General features: G+C 61.5%; 5 protein-coding genes across 5 annotated transcripts; all 5 read left to right on the top strand.

The window, feature by feature from the left end:
* Positions 1 to 93: 93 nt before the first annotated feature.
* On the top strand, positions 94 to 1,038 carry LSCM1_01590 (uncharacterized protein; the record flags this gene model as incomplete). Its single annotated transcript, XM_067319192.1, has 1 exon — positions 94 to 1,038. One exon carries the CDS (start codon positions 94 to 96, stop codon positions 1,036 to 1,038), a length of 945 nt encoding a protein of 314 aa, XP_067176471.1.
* A 4,340-nt stretch (positions 1,039 to 5,378) lies between these two features.
* Positions 5,379 to 9,332, top strand: LSCM1_01589 (uncharacterized protein; the record flags this gene model as incomplete). Its single annotated transcript, XM_067319191.1, has 1 exon — positions 5,379 to 9,332. The coding sequence occupies one exon, from the start codon at positions 5,379 to 5,381 to the stop codon at positions 9,330 to 9,332; it is 3,954 nt and encodes a 1,317-aa protein (XP_067176470.1).
* Positions 9,333 to 10,384: 1,052 nt separating this feature from the next.
* On the top strand, positions 10,385 to 11,695 carry LSCM1_01588 (uncharacterized protein; the record flags this gene model as incomplete). Its single annotated transcript, XM_067319190.1, has 1 exon — positions 10,385 to 11,695. The coding sequence occupies one exon, from the start codon at positions 10,385 to 10,387 to the stop codon at positions 11,693 to 11,695; it is 1,311 nt and encodes a 436-aa protein (XP_067176469.1).
* Positions 11,696 to 14,216: 2,521 nt separating this feature from the next.
* LSCM1_01586 (uncharacterized protein) lies at positions 14,217 to 15,011 on the top strand (the record flags this gene model as incomplete). The annotated part of the gene is made up of 1 exon (XM_067319189.1): positions 14,217 to 15,011. The coding sequence occupies one exon, from the start codon at positions 14,217 to 14,219 to the stop codon at positions 15,009 to 15,011; it is 795 nt and encodes a 264-aa protein (XP_067176468.1).
* A 495-nt stretch (positions 15,012 to 15,506) lies between these two features.
* On the top strand, positions 15,507 to 17,075 carry LSCM1_01585 (uncharacterized protein; the record flags this gene model as incomplete). The annotated part of the gene is made up of 1 exon (XM_067319188.1): positions 15,507 to 17,075. One exon carries the CDS (start codon positions 15,507 to 15,509, stop codon positions 17,073 to 17,075), a length of 1,569 nt encoding a protein of 522 aa, XP_067176467.1.
* Positions 17,076 to 18,364: the final 1,289 nt, after the last annotated feature.

Raw genomic sequence — 18,364 nt, 5'->3', positions numbered from 1 at the left:
CCGTAGTGAAGCGCGGTAGCCACCTCTGCCATCTCAGAGCCTTCTCTCGCACTCCCCCCCCCCACTCCCTTCACCGAGGCCGACACAACAGCCATGTCGCACAACGTTCGCCCGTCGCGGTACGCTGTGTCTCAGTCGAAAGCGCGCATCTTCGTCGGCCAGCTGGAGCCCTACGTCACAGAGCAGGATCTCTACCCTGTGTTCAGCTGCTATGGCAAGATTCTGCACCTCAACATTGTCCGCCATTCCACCACGGTGACACCCAACGAGGAGCGCCGCATCCCAACAGCCTTTGTTTGGTATGAGACGACGACGGAGGCTGACGCAGCCATCGCCGCGCTGCACAACGTCTTCACCTTCTCCTCACCAGACGAAGAGGAGAACAAAGTACGATACATTCAGGTGAGCTATGCGGACAAGAGCCCCGAGTGCACCTCGTGGGGCCGCTGGCAGAAGACGCAGGCAGAGATCATGCGCCGCACAAACCCATCCGGCACCGGCACCGGAAGTAACAGCATGCCTGGACCCTACTCCAGCGTCCCCGGCAGCGGCGGCGCGAGTGCCTACTCGTCCCCTGGCCTCAACAACGGTGGTGGCTTTACGGTATCGGCGAGTGGGCCAGCCATCCGGTCATCGCAGTCAAGCGGTGACATTCCCTCCATGCGCTACCCACGCAACCCGTCCCGTGGCCCTCGCGCGATGGGCCCGCTCACTGAACAGGCCGAAACGCAGTACTACGGCAGCTACGACAACCTCTACAACCTCGGTCGGCGCAGCCAGCTCTACAGCATTGGTGGTGCCGCCAACAGCGCGATGGGCTATACAAAGCACAGCGGCATGCCCCCACACGAGAGCACCAGCAGCGGCGACATGGGCCGTGGTTCGGCCGCGTCCATCTGGAACATGAGTGGGGAGGTGAAGAAGCACGCTCTTTCGGACTCGAATCGGCTCCGCCACATTGCTCGCTACACCGCGCCGGAGCCCGACGAGGACCTCATCATGACCACGCCCACCTTCACCGTGACAAGCGGGCCGTAGAGTCGCAGAGAGCCGTCGCGCACGTGAGAGCGGTACCGAATCAGACTGGGCAAGAGCAATGAGGCCTCTCGGGGGACGCGGTGACACATGCTCCCGATCCATTTCTGCCCTGCCTTCCTCATTTTGGCTGCGCGTTTCGCTCAGTCAGCTGTTGACGGTCGTCCCTCTATCTCTCTCCTTCTCTCTCTTGCTGTCTTTTCGTGTTGCTTCGGCGGAAGGCGACCTCATTGTGCTGCTCACGTTGAAAGAGGCATAGTGGGACGGGTCAGCGACATTGTAGAGGTATCCTAACACATCAAGGCATCGACTGCTTTTCTTTGAGTTTTTTGTGTGTTACGCTTCTGCTCTCGAGCGTGCACGTGATGTGACGTGCGCATACGGACTATGTTTCTTTTAGCCTTTTTCGGCATGGTGGCCCACTCGTTCACTCGCCACTGTGCCCCCCTCCTCGACACGTGCTCGCGCGCACAGCCATGCACACACCCGCGCTGATGGGCCTCGTGCGCTCAACTAAGACTGTGTAAGTGTACATGTACGTGTACTCGCATGTAACAATGCCTCACCTCTTCTTTGTTGCCTTTCTCCCGTTCCCCTCTCTCCCCCCTCTAGCCCCCTTCCCAGAGAGGGGAGGGAAGAGGCAGTCGGGTGGTCCCCCCTTTCCTCCTCCCCCCTCCTCTCCAGCTGCCCGCGTGTCTGCTACCCAAACTCTGCCCGCCTCTTTTCGTGTGTGTTTTTCTCTGTTCTGTTTCCCCTTTGGTTTTCTGTTTCCCTTCGCATTCGCCGCATCACCTCTGACGCAGTGCGTGGCGTGTCTGGACAAGGGCGGGGACGCTTTTTTCTTTTCATTGGTCGGCTTGTTTGTTGAAATGGTCGTCTGCACATTGGAACAGGACATCTCCGTGTCTCTCTGTCCGTCTGTCTCCTCCTCCTTTCCCTACCCTCTCTGTCCCCACCCCATTGCGGCCGCTCGTTGTTCTGTGGTGTCCAGCGGCTGTACCCCCCTCCTCCTCCTCCCCCTCGACCACCGCCGCCGGAGACCACAAGCCGAGAAGAGACAGGTGCCCATCTACCCTTACACCAAAAGAGGCTCATTTGAGCTCTGATTGTTTCTGTGCCTTTGGCGCTCTTCTCCTCTTTCTTATCCGGTGCGTGTGTCGGGGGGAGGGGGCTGGAGGGGGATTCAGCGGGCACATCGACCTGTCTCTTAGGACGGTGGCTCTGAGTTGGCCAGCGCGCTCATTCGTTGCACGCTGGCCTCTCTGCATATAAGTGTATGAACGTGCAGAAGTCGTGCGCGCCGTCTCTCGTTCTCTCTCTTTCTCTGCTTCCAGAGTGAGAATGGTGTCCTCGACATAGAGCAAAAAAAATACAGACATGCAGCAACGGCGGCCCACTTGGGCGTACGGCTTGCTGTCAATGTCCAGGCTCTAATAGGTGGAAAAGGAAATGCAAAGAAAACCACCCAAGAAGGTTTGCTCACGCGCGCGCCAGTCTGTGTATGTGAGTGCGTGCCGGCGCCTCTTTCCCCTTCACTATGTTTTTCTTTTTTGGTGGGTGTGTCGTGTGTGTGTGTGTGTGTGTTGGTGACTGGATTTGTGTGTAAGACATGTGTGTCCATCCTTCATAACGAAGACGTAAATTACAAAGAAATGGAAGTGAAAAAAAAACTAAGCGCTCCAGCATCATTCAAAAAGTTGGAACGAGGGAGGCACACGAGAGAAGGGAGCGTTTTTTTTTCAAAGCGGCCCACTCGATCCCTTCCTCTTCTGCGTATGTCCACGTGAGAGTGTGCGTGCCATACAGGCATAGCATATCCATAACGGTTAGGAATGGGACATTCTCAGCCACGCCCAACCCTTCCGCTCGCTCACTCTGCTAACCGCGGAGGAAATGAGAACCACAAGCAGAAGTACACGCTAGACGAAGCGGCTGTACGTACGGTGTCTGCTCTTACCTTTCGTCGGCATCCAACAGATCGTCGCTGCGACTGAGAGGTGGGACAGCAGACACCACAGGCTCTGTGCTGACATCCCTATCGTTTCGCCCTCACCCCCTTCCCTTCCCTCCGTCCCCCTTTCGCGTTGCTTCGCCCCTCTCCCCCGTTGTCTGCTGCTCTTCTCCGGCCACGCAATCGTCACCGGCCAGTCACCTTATTTTGAATACTCACCGCCACCCTCCCTTCACGTTTTGTTCATCGACGCTACGTGAGACTCATATTGCCATCCATTCCGCGCAACCGCTTTTTGTGTGTGTATGTGTGTATATGTCTCTGAGCTGTGTTGAAGCGGCCACGGAGCTCTGCCAGGCTTGCAGATGTATCCGCGAGGGCTGTGGACTCCCTTCCAGAAGGGTGTTCGCTGGGCCGAGGGAGAGGAAAAGGACCCAGTAGCCGCGCGATTTATGCCCTCGAACCGTTGTTCTCCTGATCCCCTCATCGCACCACTGTGCAGTGATGCCCTCGCATGCGTGCGTGTGTGTGTCGAGTCGTTGGCTCGGCTCCCCCCAGTGGGTCTCTTCTGTGTGTTCTCTTTGCCGTTGGGCCTCCCTCGGGCGGGACATCCTCGCCAAAGTACGCGCATGGGCGTCGGTGCACCTTCACTCTGCCCCCTCCCAGCAGAAACACTTCACGGACGGAAAGTAGAAAAGCTGAGCCGCAGAGATTCGCCCGACTTGGCCTTCATCGCTCTCTCCGCTCTTCACTGTCCCCCTAGTCCTCTGCCACTATTGCAGCGCTCTTGTTCGGCAGTTGTCTACCCACCAGAGCCATCTATCTGCTTCCCCTCCCCCTTTCTCCTCCCCCCCTCTTATCCTCCCTCCCTGTGCGAAGTGCGCCAGCCACCACTGCCCCACTCTTCGTTGCACAGTCGGCTCTGTTTCCTCTATTCTTATTCGCATTGGCTCTCTTTATGTGCCGCATATTTCCTTACCGCGCCTGTGGCTCCCGCGTGGCCTTTGGCGTCCGCCACCCGCCCCCTCTTTGCCGGTGTGTCTTCGGTCGCATGAGCGCCGCATTCTGTTTTCTTCCTCCTCATCCTTCTGTCCTCGTTGGAGGGGGGAGGGGGGAGGCGTGGCCGTTTCATTGATGCGCTCCTCCTCCGTTGGTTTCGGGTGTGTTCACGTGGTCTAGTTACACCAGAATCATCAAAGACGACGCCGTTGCCCCCTTCTGCTCTCTTCCCCGTCTTGTGCAGGCGTGCTATTCTCTCTCGGTGACGAAATGTGTTCCCGCCGCGTTGATGTGCGCGCTTCGTCTCGCTCTCACTGCAATGCGCACTGGCGCGCTTTCAGTGTCGCCACTGCGCCCCCTTCAGGTCTGTGTGGTATCCCGTACTTTGACCAGACGCGTCCGGCAACGAGAAGTACTGCGTGCGGCCGTTTCGCGCTGCGACCCCTTCTCTTCTGGGCGTGTTTTTTTCAATTCGGCTCTCCTCGCGCGAGCCCCTCTGGTGGGGAGGCCGAGGCGCTCTCCTCCCCTCTTACTACGCACCGCCCGACACCACTACAAGAGGCGCATTCGTATTTCCGTTTCACCTCAGAGCCCGTCGAGCCGTCTATCACCACCATCGGCCTCGTCTCTTTCAGTGTGTGTGTGTGTAACATTTTAGGTGAGGGGCCTCTCCGTGTGTTTGCGCGCTTCTTGGAGGAGGAGGAGGAGTTCGCGTCAGCATCCGCTGTCCATGCTGCAAGAAAAACGTCAACCGCACGCTCTGTGACAGTGTGCTTCTCTCACCCCGCCACTAAACCTCTGCGGCTTTGCCTCTCTCTCTCTTCTCTCCCTCCTCCACGTTGCTGCTCTTCCGTGACTCCATGGCACCCCTCACGCGTGAGTGCCGACAGAGTCCTTTGTAAAGGAGCTTCAGTGCTGAAATATATATATATATACACGCATACATGCATGTGACGCCGTGAAGGCACCAGCGGCATACAGCTTCAACTTCGTTACCGAAGCGCTTCATGTGGAACCACTGCTCTCATCCACTCACACAAACACCTCTCGACTCTGTCACGTGTGCTTCGTGTTGTGCCCGGGTGCTTCTCTCTCCCTTCTCATAATTTTTCATAGACGCCCTTCACCGGCTGCACGGCGCGTACGCCCGCAGGTTTGTGGGGCACCGCCTCATATACGCCATACCCCTCCTCACACACAGACACACCTCTCATAGAGACACTTTTCCTTTTCCCTTTCATAGACACATTCGCTGAGTCCTTTGCAGTCTGCGCGCACGCCGAGTGAACGAATACCTCACAAGACAGAACGCGCGACTGCGTGCGCGCCTTTCTTCACACAAGCGCGCTGACACGCTTCATCTTCGCCTTTTCATCGTCAGGTTCTCAACGCGATGGCGCCACGACGATCTCGCGTCAAGCGCCTTCGCCTCACAGGTGCGACTCCGCGCCTTGAAGCGCCACCCACAGCAGCTCCTCATGCGCCCGTGGCCCCGCCAGTGGCGCCGCCGCCCACTGCGACTGCCCCTGCCGCGAAGCCGCCAACTTCACTGGAGCCCCCTGTCGCTACGTCTGGGCAACCGGAGGTCGCTTCCGCGGACCCCGCAGCGACCGCTGCACGAGGGCCGGTCGTCGAGGAAGCTCCCGCGACGGCAGCACATAATTACGCACCCGCCTCGGCCGCTCGTTCAGCAGAGTCTGCAGCATTGGTGCAAGAGACTCGTGCTACTGTGATGCTAACTCATGTTGCCGCAGCTGCCTCTGCGGTGACCGCTGGCGAAGCGGTAGCTCCAGCTACACCAGCGCCGGCAGTGCCGTCGGTGAAGTCGGCACGAGCAGCCATCCGTGCACATCGCGGACGACTGCGTGCTAAGCGGCGCGCAGCGGCCGCTCTCGCGCGCAAAGCCAAACACCTCAGAGACACTACTCCCGCGGCGCCCCGAGACATCTGTTCCTCCCCATTGCCCCAGCCGCCCGTGTCGACGCCGGCTCTGGAGACGGCACCAGTCGAAGCAGTGGAGGCGCCGCCAGCTGAGCCGACCTCGGCTGTATCTGAGACAGCCATTGCGCAAGCTTTCACCTTTCCTGATCTCAGGAAGCCAGCAGCAGTTATTACAGAGGCGCCGTCTCCCGCAGTACCAGCGGCGATGACTACGGCCCACCGCGCCACAATCAGTCGTATTCCAAAGAAGCGGAGGCTCTTCGCCGAGGTGGATGCCAGCGTGGCCGGGGAAACAGCGGCGGCACCACCGCTCACCGTCAAGGCAGAAACGCCTCAAGTGCCCTCAGACGCTGCGGTGGCGCCGAGTGATGCTGTGGAATATGCGGTGAGGACGCGTCCAGTGGAAAAGGCGCCGTCTCCCGCGCCACCCGCGACGGCAACCACCACAGTGGAGGAGGTGGCCGAGAAGGCTTGCCCCGTGGCGGATGCACCGCCCGCTCCGGCGGCTGCGCGTCGCATGGCAACGCATCGCATCTCAAAGAAGTATACCAAAGGCGCAGCGGCAAAGCTCACGCGCAGCGGTAGCGACCTTGTCTCTGCGGTGGCTATCCCTGAAGCGACGCCCGCCGTAGCAGCCGCAGTGACCGAAAGCGTACCTTCCCGTTGTGCAGCTGCGTTCGCACGCGAGAAGCCCGCGGTGCCAACAGCTCCCGTCTCGGCGGCTCTTCCTGTGGAGCTTCCGCAGCGCGTCGCCTCCTTGACGCCTCAATCCACGGCCCCAGAGACGACCGTCGCCGCCGCTGCGGCGCCATCTGGCCGTCCCACCATGAGCCGCGCCACGAAGAAAAAGAAGCGCTTTTTTGTGGAGATGGACGAGCCTCCGACGACTGGTGCGACTCCGCTGATTCCACGAACAGTTGCCACGCCCGCAGAGGCGTGTACTGCAGTAACTGTGAACGGTGCTGAGGTCGTAGCTACCAAGGCGGCAGAGGTGCCCACAGCGCCGACGGTGAATACCGCACCGATTCCTCCAGCTGCAGCAGGAGCTGTGGCTGAAGTGGCTGCGACGAAGGCGACGGCCACGCGGGCGATGGCAAGGCGTCGCAGCATGAAGCGTGAAAGGCTACCGCCGCAGGCCGCGGTGGCGGAGGCGCTCGCCTCTGAGCCCACGGCGCCCACGCCCGCAGCGGCACGTCTCGAGGAGGCACCAGCTCCACTCACAGAGGCCGCTCAGGCTACCAAGGTTGCAGCCCCTGGGGCACCGAGTGGCGAGGTGGCCATGACGGCAGAACCGCTTCTGCAGGTGGAAGTTGCCACTCCGCCCGCTCCGCAGCGCAAACAGCACAGCTCGAAGGCGCAGAGCTCAAAGAAGAAGGCGAGGCGGCTGACTGCCGCGGCGATTCGGCGGCGCGAGATAGCGGCTTACAATCGTATCCCAAAGCGTTTCCGCCCTCCACGGGTGCCGCGATCGGTATTTTCGAGGCCGCCGGCAGAGCCAGAAGGCACCCCTGTGCCGACAGACGCCCCCGTCACTACTGCCGATGTTGACGCAATGGAGGCTACCGAGGTACTACAACCTGCGGTAGTAAGCACCACGCAGACGGAGTCCATGGGAGACGCACGAATGACGGGCACAGAAACAAAGATACCGGCGGTTCTAGACGCTGTTGAAGAGGCACCGGCAGTTGAAGGGACGCAGAGCCCACTAGGCGCGCATAACGCCTCTGCAGCTTCAGCGGTGGAGCCGGCAGTGGTTGTCACCGAGACAACCGAGAGCGTAGTCCCCTTCACGGCCCTAGCAGAGGAGCCGCGCCGGATGAGTCAGGCGCGCATGGCAACCAAGAGCTCGAAGACGCGCATGGCACCGTCGCCCTATAAAAGCTTCTTCACCGTTTCCGAAGAGGTGCCGAATGCCGACCGGATCGAGCCGGTGGCGACGGCGGCGGCTACAGAGGCGACCACCGCTTCGGTGGAAGCTCAACCTGCCGCTCCCCACTCGCATGCCGTCATGGAGGCCGCCGAGTCTTCGCCTGACGTGAGAGGCAGTGGCGTGATGGTGGAGGCGGAGTCGACTGGAGTCGAGGAGGAAGCGGTGGCGCGGCAAAGTGCCCTGAGCGCCGAAAGCGAAGCTGCTCCTGCCACAGCAGCGCTTGAAGCAGGGTCGACTGAGGCGTTGCAGCCGATGGCGGATGATCGTCCCACCGCGACTGAGGAAACCGCCCTTGAAGAGGTTGACGAGCCGCATGTGGGGAAGGCATCTCTTTCCTCAGAGTCGGCTGCGATACAGGCGCCAGCCTCGGCGCACTCCCAGAAGAAGGTGGTGCGCGTCACGAATGTGCGAGACATGCTCAAGGCGATTCGCAAGGCGAAACGGGCCGGCAAGCGGGGACACGCAAAGAAGCGTCTTGGCGACGAGTCATCGTCGCAGCACATTACCTCCACCATCACGAGCCCCGTCGATGAAGTCGTGAGCGCGGAAGCGTCATCTTTGGCCGCCAAGGCGAAAGAGCCTGCAGAAACAAACAATGCAGACGTCGATGCATCACCGCAGCAGGAGGCCCAGGCGGTGGCATCTGCGGAGGAAACTGAGGCCTTCTCAGCGACGGAGCCGCCTCCGGTGGTGAGAACACGCGGGGCGGAGGCGCCTTCCGTGGAGATGGGAACGGATATGAATGCCGAGGAGACAACGGCGACTCCTGAGGTGACGGGGGCGCGTTGGGCAGCGGCTGAGGACAAGGAAGCAACACAGCCGCCAGAGGCACTGCCGCGCGCCGAGGTGCACGTGCCACCAGCACAAGCAGAAGTTTCGGGCAACGCCAAAGGCCCTCTCCTACACACCTTTTCCTCCCCGTCTCCTGCGCGGCGCCAAGCGGCGAAGGATAAGATCAAAAAGCATGCGAAACGGGCCGCAGAACGCCTCAGTATGCGCCAGACGTACACCCTGCCAGCTGCTGCTCCCGTGGCAGCAGCTTACGCCCCAGCGAACCCAACGAACTCGCCGGCGATGAAGACAGCGCATGCCGCTGCTGAGCTGACAGTGCCGACAGCGGAGAAGGAGCCTGCTGCTGAATTCGTGAGCCGTGCGGCGCTAGTGCTGCCCAGCGGCAACGTTGTGATGGAGTCGTTCACCGACGATGAGATGGTGCTGCGTCGCACAGCTCTTGATAACAGCTGGGATGTGGGGCTGCGCTTTGACTGGCAGGAGCGCACGCTAGCCATCTCGTCCTTCCCCACATTCGAGACAGCCGACAAGCGTGCGGCTCACCCGTTTGTGCAGCGGTTCAAGTCGAAGCCCAGATGGTTGCTGAAGGAGGTGAACGAGACAAGTGCGGCGCACATGAAGAGAGCGCTAGACTCGATGAATCGGAGCCTAACGGCGCGCTTTGTATTCCGGCACTTGAGGTGAGAGATGCAGACAAATGTGTGTGGGGGGGGGGGCAATCGAAAAACAGTGCTGTGCCCCTCCCGACTCCCCCCTTACTCGTCCCCACCCCCACCTCCAGCCCATAGATTTCTGATAAATGATGAATCAACCGAGAAGTACTTAGCGCTTGTAATTGCACCTGAGTAAATGTGTGTGGCGGTCGGATCATCCCTCTCTCGCTCGCCTTCTCCCACTCTGTGATTCGGCATATCTTTCCTATCGTTTCGTAAATGTTTCTGTGTCTGTGTGTGTGTGTGCGTCCTAAATGTCCCCCACCCCACCCCTTCCTCCCTCGCGCCCTTCGATCCCCCGCTTCTCCACCTCTTCCGCTCCCACGCTCGTGCCCCGTAGGCGGCGGTCGTCATCGTTACGTGCTTCGCGTTTACAAGCACTGTCGCCGTTGCTGGTGGTGATGCTGGCGCCGGTGGTGGAGCGGGGAAGGCTCAGTATTGGCCGCATGTCTGTCACTCTTCGGCCCACCCTCTCACCTCTCTCCCGGTTCGTTGGCTTCTCTGGCGGATACCTAAACATGGCTCGTGTCTGATGGTGTGCGCTCGTCGAGTGAGACAACAGCAACTACATGACGCGCTAACTCACTGGCGCTGGTGTTGCACCTCAGCATCAAATCCTCTCCCCTTCCCGCCTGCGCAACGGTCGCTACACGCTCAGTAGAGGTGGCCACCCGCATAGGTTGGCCGCTGCCGTCTCGTTACTCTACACGCCCAGCCTGGTGTACTTCCTGCGCTCTTCTCCCCTTCCTCCCCTTCTGCCTTCCGCACGCGCAGCTTCGACGTGTCTGGGTGGCTTCTCTCTTGGCCACCGTCCATACGAGCACATACACGCACCACCACCCCGCACAGGCTAACAAGTAGGCAAACATACAGAGCGAGAGACCGCTGCTGATAAACAGCACGCATACCCCCTCTCCCCCCTCCTCCCTTCTCTTTCTGCTGCATCCCTACAACGTATGGGGCGCGCATTGCATACACTGCTGCACACCCCACCCCAGCCGTCTCTCTCTCTCCCTCCTTCCCATGTCGGGTCATCCATACGGCGCTCTGCGGTCCATCACGCCGCCGCTGTACTACCGCAGGCCTGAGGGCGCCGCGCCGTCCTACTACACAGTCCCAGCAAGGGAGGTGGAGGGACTGCGCATCGCCTCCTCCCATCCTGCTGTCGCCACGAGCACGGGAGGACCGACCACCACAGCCGGTGAGTGCCCGAAGCCCAGCTCGAGTCTGCATCCCTCTATGGACCGCAGCTCTGCTAATTGTGCCCATGCGGCAACGGCACCTGCGCCGCCGCCGTCCCCACGCCTCTCCAGCTGCCTCATGCCGTCGGTGGTGAACCCCTATTCTCAAAGCACCTCGCAGCAGCCACGGATGGCGCACGTGGCGGAGCCCCTCAACCCCGCCTCGTACCTGCAGCAGGCCAACGCGATGGGGAGGTGGAGCTACCAGCAGCCACCATCGCAGCAGCCGCAGTACCCTACGCTAGATCCCGTGGCTGCTCGCATAGCCGCCATCGATGCTGAGGAGGCGGCCATGGCCGCGGAGGAAATGACGCTGCGAGCCAAGCTGGCAGAGCTGCAGGTAGCCCGGAAGCGGCAAGAGGAGGAGCAGCTCTACCTCAGCCACGGGTGGGCGCAGATGCTCGAGACAGAGGAGCGCTACTATACGGAGCCTGTCATCGACTTGAGGTCAGAAATCATGGCGAGGGAGCAGCAGTGTGCCATGCTGCACAGCCAGCTCCAGCAGGTGGAAGCACAGGCCCAGCATGTGCAGTCTCAGCTGCAGGGCACCGAGTACATCCTGCGCGATGCGGAGAGCCTCGAGCTGGAGCGAAAGCGCGTGCAAGACGCCTTTCAGGATGTGGAGCGGCGCCGGCGCGAGTGCGTCGCCCGGGCGGAGCGCTACTTCGACGTTGAGACGAAGCGTGTTGTAGAGGGCAACAAGGCCATCCGGAACCTTGATAACCAGCTGCGCGAGATGACGCAGCGGGGCCCGTTGGCTCCGCTGCAGGACAGCAACTGCCAACCCTCCTCCTGTCGCAGATCGGCGTCCCGTGCGGTTACCTTTGCAGCCGACAAGAGCATCGTGTTAGACGTGGGCTGCGAGGACGCCGCCTCCTCTATGGAACCCGTCGCCATCGACAACGAAAGTGGCGGCATGACAAACAGCTACACCAGTGCGCACAGCGTGGCTCCCCGAGACGAGGGGAACGCAGAGTACGGAGTTCGTGGGCCGCCAGGTGACGACATTGATGGCACGAGCGTTTCCTTCTCCCTCAACGATACAAAAGACGCACTGATGAAGCGGCGAAGGGTGGAAATCGCCTCTGTGTAGGAGTGCTCTACTCCCCCCTCTCTCTCCTCCTCTTGTGCGCGCGGACTCCGTCATAGATCACCTCCAAAGCACCTCCTTTGCTGCGCCCGTTCTCGGTGCGCGCCGGGGGTGACGTCGTCCCTCTTTTGCCTCGTTCCGTTCCTCCCAACTTCTCTCTTCTTAGAATCGTCGACCTGTTGGCCATTTGGCGTCTTGCCCTGTGGCAAGTCTCCTCTCCCTCTTCCTCTTTTTTTTAGATGCTCGCGCGGCCCCTCGTCGTTCTGCCCTCCCCTCCCTTGCGAGCTCCTGCCTCTCCCCTCCTCCCGACCGCCGCCGCACGTCTGTGTCGGTGTGGGCCCGTCGACGCGGTGGGCAACGGATGTGCCGTAGCGTGAGAAGACCACCACGCGAAATACAAAACGCGCACGCTGCTGCACAAGCAGAGGGCGCACTGAGTCTGCCGCTCTGCTTACAGTCTCTTTTCGTCAGTGAGGCCTGGCGCTACCTCATGGTGCTACACCACATTGAGCCAGTGCAGCTGCACCGCATCAAGCAAGCATGGCGCATGTACCATTCCTGTCTGTTCTCCTCTTCAACGCCAAGTGTGTCTGCGGCCTTTCGCTGTCTTGGTGCCATTCCTGCGCCCCCTCTCTCCCTCCCATACGCCCACCCTCACAGGCACCCGCAGGCATCGCCTATGTGTTGCACATCTGCACGCTTTCGTCGGCACCCCATCACTCTCTTCAATTGCCCACACCCCTCACGCTATGCGGAAGCTGAAGCGCCTTGACGTTTTCCCGAAGTTCGACCGAAAGTTCGAGCAGGATGCACGACACCGCACAGTGTCGGGTGGCCTCCTCTCCGTAGCCGCCGTTATCGTCGTTCTTTGGCTCCTCGTCGGCGAAGTCCGCTACTTCCTCTCTGTCGAGGTGCACCGAGAGATGTCTGTCGACACCGCCGTCGGGGGCGACATGCGGGTCACGGTCAACGTCACATTTGACCACGTCCCCTGCGACCTCATCACGCTGGACGCCGTGGACGTCTTTGGCGTATTTGCGAACGACGTGGAGGGCAACACGGTGAAGCAGCGCATCGATGCGGCGACGGGGCAGGTAATCAGTCCTGCGCGTGCGGTAGTCGATCAGAAAAAGGTCATGACCAAGGCGATCGACTCGGACGGGGCGGAGAAGGAGAACTGCCCCAGCTGCTACGGCGCCGAGCGCAGCCCGGGAGACTGTTGCCACACCTGCGAAGATGTCCGGCAAGCGTACGCGCGGAGAGGTTGGACACTGGACGTGGACGATATCAGCGTAGAGCAGTGCGCTGAGGATCGCATCAAGATGGCCACCGCTGCCTCTGGAAAGGAGGGCTGCAACTTGTATGCGGCCTTCTCGGCCTCGCGCGCCACTGGCAGCCTACAGTTTATTCCCGGTCGCATCTACGAGACACTTGGTCGGCGGATGCACGATCTCATGGGGAGCACCACCCGGCGGCTGGACCTCAGTCACACCGTGCATACTCTTGAGTTTGGCGAGCGCTTTCCAGGCCAACAGAATCCGCTGGACGGCACCGCGCACGGGTCCGCCCTCAGCGGGGACGCGAAGGATGCGATGAATGGCCGCTTTAGCTACTTTGTCAAGGTCGTCCCGACCACGTACCAGCGCTACTCCCTCGTCACAGGTCTAAAGGACACGGTGGAATCGAATCAGTACTCCGCCACACACCACTTCACCCCGAGTGGGGCAGCGAAGGCGGAGTCGACGGCGGCAACGAAGCAGAGCATCGTCCCTGGCGTGTTCGTGGCGTATGACCTCTCCCCTGTGCGCATTCTGGTCCAGGAGAGGCACCCGTACCCCTCCGTGATCCACTTGGCGCTGCAACTGTGCGCGGTGTGCGGTGGGGTTCTGACCGTGGCGGGTCTGGTGGATTCCCTGTGCTTCTACAGCATTCGCAAGATTCGCAAGATGTGTGCAGGGAAGCATCGCTAGTCACGAGGCGAAGCGGGAAGAAAGGGAGCGGGCGGTCGGTGTCGCCCTCGATAGGAGAGAGGCGGAGGCGAGTGAGTGGGGCAGGGCCGCATGACGCCCCCTGACGGCTGGTTTGCGCTGCCGAGCCATCCGCACCCCCTCCCTCGCCTCACACGCGTACCTCGAAGTGACCCGAGTAGTTGTTGGAGGAGCAGAAGAGGTATCGGTTCGGTGTCTCACATCTCCCCCTAAGTCCCCCTGTGCAATGTATCACACTCACGTACAGTGTCGTCGGTTCCTCCGTGGTGTTGCTCCCTTCTCGTTGCACTTGGGCTCTGCGCGCCCCTTGCGAGCACCCTTACCGGACCGCATCGACGCACCCTTGCACCCGCACACACACACACACACAGGAAGCTGCGCACCGTACAGGTGTGCGCGTGTGGGCTGCCAGCCGGAGCATAGAAGAGCTTCCAAGTCGACTTTGTTCCTCCCTCTCTTCCTCTCAGTGCTTGCCAGCGAGCCCATCCCATCCCATTCCCCACCACCACCACTCACTCCCTCCATCTCGCCCCGATATGCGCTCCTGCCGTCACGCTGCAGCTAGCGGTGTGCCGTCACCGGTCAGCAACGCTGTTGTCGCTCTCTGGCCGCTGTTGCTGCTCCTCTGCAGCTCCGTCACCGTCAGGGCCGCCACCTACGGGTCGAAGATAGAGGCCGGAGAAACGGAGTGCTACACCGAAATCGTGGAGGCCGGCGGTACGCTCGGCTTTACCTTCCGCGTCACCGACGGCGGCGCCTTCGACGTGAATGCCGTGATGCAGGTGCGATTCACGCCACCGGTGGACAAGACAACGGAGCTCAGCCGCTTCCATTACAACGCCCACTTTGCCGGGCTGCGGGACCGACAACGCGAGATAGTGCTGAACACGTGGCACCACGCCACCGACGGCAGCTACACCTACACGGCGCCGTCCGTCCTCAAGACCCGCCACGGGCTACCAGAGGAGGTGTCTGTGTGCTTCGACAATAGCTTCTCCACCTTCTCACCCAAGTGGGTGCGGTTCAGCATCATGAAGCGTGACGTTTTCGAGGTGGACCCAAACGCGGTGAGCACGGTGGAGAGCGCGATGGAGGAGGAGCTGCACCGCTACGGCACTATCCTCTTCGGTCTCGCGCAGGATGCAAACGCGCTGCAGCTTGTCGGTGAGTCGGACCGTGTGAAGCTGAGCTCCCTGGCAAAAATCATGGCTGCGGGACTGGTGCTCAACGTTGTGGTGCTGCTGACCATGGCTACCTACCAGTACCTATCACTCTCCCGCTTTCTCGCTCGCCAGAGTCGTCGTGGAAGGTTCAGCATTTCCACGAAGTAGCGCGCGCACACGCAGTGAGCTACCCTCTCTCTCTACCTGAGCATGTGTATGTGTGACGTCAGCCTTCCTGCCTTCCCCCTTGCACGTCACCTCTCTCCTCCTCGATGTCTACCGCCGCGCCGACGCGCGTCCCTTTCGAGGTATTCTTTGTGCACACGTTATCCACGGCGAGCGCCGTCTATGCCGGCGTGGCAGCACCGTCTCGAGTCCAATGTGCGCACCCTTTTCCACCCGCCCACCCACCCCCTTTCTCATCTGCCTTTCCCTGCCGCTGCTGCTCTCTCGGACGAAGCCGAAACAAGCTAGGCGGGGTGCGGCTTGGCAGCCCGATGTGAGGGCATCCCAGCAGACGTCGGGGCTTCCTGTGCGCATGTTCTTTCCGCTGGCGTACCCTCTTTGTCATGTAAACGCTCTCCGCCTCTCTCGTCTGCTCTCTCGTGCTGACTTCCGCACATAAACGCAAGCGACATAGAACGAAGCTGTGCCCGTCAAGCGATGTTGCGCCGCCTGCACACGCGAATCATTGGCATGGGTTCTGTCTGCGGCCTCGCCCCGTCCCCCCCGGCGGAGCTGTTCCTTAAGACGCTTCCCTCGCCATGTGACGCCGATGCAGCGAAGCACCGCCGCTTTCAGCGGGAAGAAGCAGAAGAGCACGTCGCGCGGCGGCAGCTCACGGCTCCTCCTGCCGCTCCACTCATAGCGCCGGAGCCGTTTTACGACGTGGTCGATGCGGCAGCGGGACACAAGCACGTGACCATGCTCACACGTGAGGGCAACCTCATCACTGTCGGTGACAACCGCTACGGGCAGACCGGAGCACCGAAGCCGGAAGGCGAGGGCGGTAGCACGCGCGGCGGTACCGGAAGCCGCAGCATCGTGCATGCCTCGTCTGTTGTGGCCGATCTAGGGCCGCTATACATCGACCTCGACGGGGCGTTTCCGAAGACCGATCCCTTCGTCACCCGTGTCGCGTGCGGCTCAAACTTCACCCTTGTCTACCAGCACGAAGGTCGCCGCGTCCTCGCGTTTGGCAACAACCACATGGGGCAGCTGGGGGTGGGGCACAAAAAGCGCCTAGACGGCGCACGAGGGTTCATGGAGTGGGATCCGGCGGCGTCGTGGTGGCCAGCGCGGCGAACAAGCGTGATTGACAGCGTGCACTGCGGCTTCAATCATGCGCTGATCAAGCTGAGCGACGGCGGACTTTTTGCCTTTGGTTGCAACAACTGGGGGGAGCTCGGCATCGGCAACAGCGACGCGCCCATGTCGCCGACGCGCATAACGTTCTTCGAGAAGCGGGGCATGCGCGTCGCAAAGGTCGCCCTTGGCAACTCCTTCACCCTCTTCCTCACCAAGGAGGGGCGCGTGTTCGGATGTGGCGCAACAAACGGTGGCCAGCTGCCGCCTAACACGTTCGATCCGGTGCCTATCCCCCTGACACGCTCCTTCCAACAGCATCAAAGCGGCGAAGCGGCGCATGAGGTGGGCGGCGCACCAAAGTTGATTCGTGTGAAGGATATCGCCTGCGTCGGCAGCCTCGCTGTCTATGTGAGCGCCAAGAATGAGTTGCTGATTCAAGGGTCGCTGGCTGAGTACGGCGTCATGATCCCGTCGCCGCGTTTCGCGGCAGTAGACCAGACGCCAGCGCTCAAGTATTTCGCCACGCGCATGGGCGCGCAAACGACGGCGACCGACTACGATATTGTGGGGCTCATAAGCGGTCCAACCACGCTGCTGGTGCGGTACCGCAACGGCTGCGTCGCCGCCCTCGGGTCCAACACGGAAGGGCAGCTGCAGAACGTCACCAAGGAGCTGAACGGCAAGCGCGTCAACCTCGCCCCGGCCTTCAAAGCGACGGAGCTGTTCCCCATGTTCGTGCCGGCGACACCGCTGTGGAGCACGGCGTGGTTTGCGTCCGGCAAAGGGTTCAACCTGCTTTTCGACAACAACGAGGCTTACCAGGTGCCCGAGAGCGCCCCACCGATCGAACTGCCGCCTGGAGACGGTGCCCCGCGGCGCGCCTCCCTCGAGCGCCAGCAGCGTCTTCGCGGATCGCTCAAATGAGCTGCACCGCGCCCGTACACATCAGCACTTGCGCGGCACGCAGTCGGCTCCTCGACAGCGCCTGCGAAAAAGGCGGCCCATAACGCCGCCGCAAAAGGCAAGAAATGCGAACCCCTCCGCCCCGGGGCCCGACTGGCCCCGCGCTACCTCCCCCACGATGTTTCATGAAGCTGAGGCCCGAGAATTCTCCTATCACCTTCACGGTCACCATACCCAAGTGGTTACGGGGACTGACTAGAAATCAGTTGCGATCTCGCGCGCAGGTTCGAATCCTGCTGGTGACGCTTTTCACCTTCCACACCTTGCTCCTGGCCGTTACCGAAAAGGTTATGCCGCGACCCGGGATCGAACCAGGGACCTTCAGATCTTCAGTCTGACGCTCTCCCAACTGAGCTATCGCGGCGACGCACACCAGCAGGATACTTAACATGGTGCCCTAATCCCGCTCGTTTTCTGGGGGGCCGGCGGTCTCCATCCTCGGTCCCACGCCCTGCCGCGCGTAGCGTTGCACGGGCGTCTGCATACAGCACAGCGTCACCGGCGTCTGCTGCGCCACGGCCGCATCCAGGTCCTATACCGCGGGCCGTGCACCGCACCAGTTCGCCGTGCCCCTCCCAAGGCATGCCACGAGCCCACCGCCCCCCCGAGAGCCTCGCGTCAGGCGGGGACCGGTGGCGCCCGTCTTTCAAGTAGCAAAGGGTAGTCCAGGTGCATGTCGGCCAACCCCAAGCCCAAAGTCGGCCAGCCTCCGGCGAGGGCGCCTGGAGGCACCGCGCCCGCCCCCGGGTGCCCCAACCCGCAACACCCGACACCGTACCGCGAGGTCCCCAAACGGGGGTCTGGAGGGGGGGTGCATTGGCGCACTCCGAGGTGCCCGAGTCGTGCTCGCGGCGTCTGCGAAACCGTAGTTCATGACGTCCCATGCAGGAGGCGCAGCTCATGTCGCACAAGCGCGATTGTCGCTTGCCGCCTGCGCCTCTCCTGGGGCTCTCCTCATGACAATGTGGTTGGCTGAGAGGCTCCCAGCCTGCACCCGCCACTTTCACCGACGCCACGAAGGGCATATCTGGGCAGCGTGCCCGCAGGCGCCGCAACAGGGGGGGTGCGGCTAAGCGGCTGTCACCCACAGGGGGCATTCCGTCCCTTATGCAGGCTCAGTCGAACTTGGACACTACGGGTTAGATCGCCCAAAAGGGGCCCGGGGATAAAAGCGCCCAATGGTGCCTAGAGCCTTCCCTGCAAAAGACGGGGGAGGGGGCTAGCAAAGAGTCAGGGAACAGCAGCCGGCG

This window comes from Leishmania martiniquensis, chromosome 31, assembly GCF_017916325.1.
Source record: "Leishmania martiniquensis isolate LSCM1 chromosome 31, whole genome shotgun sequence".
NCBI lineage: Eukaryota > Euglenozoa > Kinetoplastea > Trypanosomatida > Trypanosomatidae > Leishmania > Leishmania martiniquensis.
This window is presented reverse-complemented; position numbering and strand designations above follow the sequence as displayed.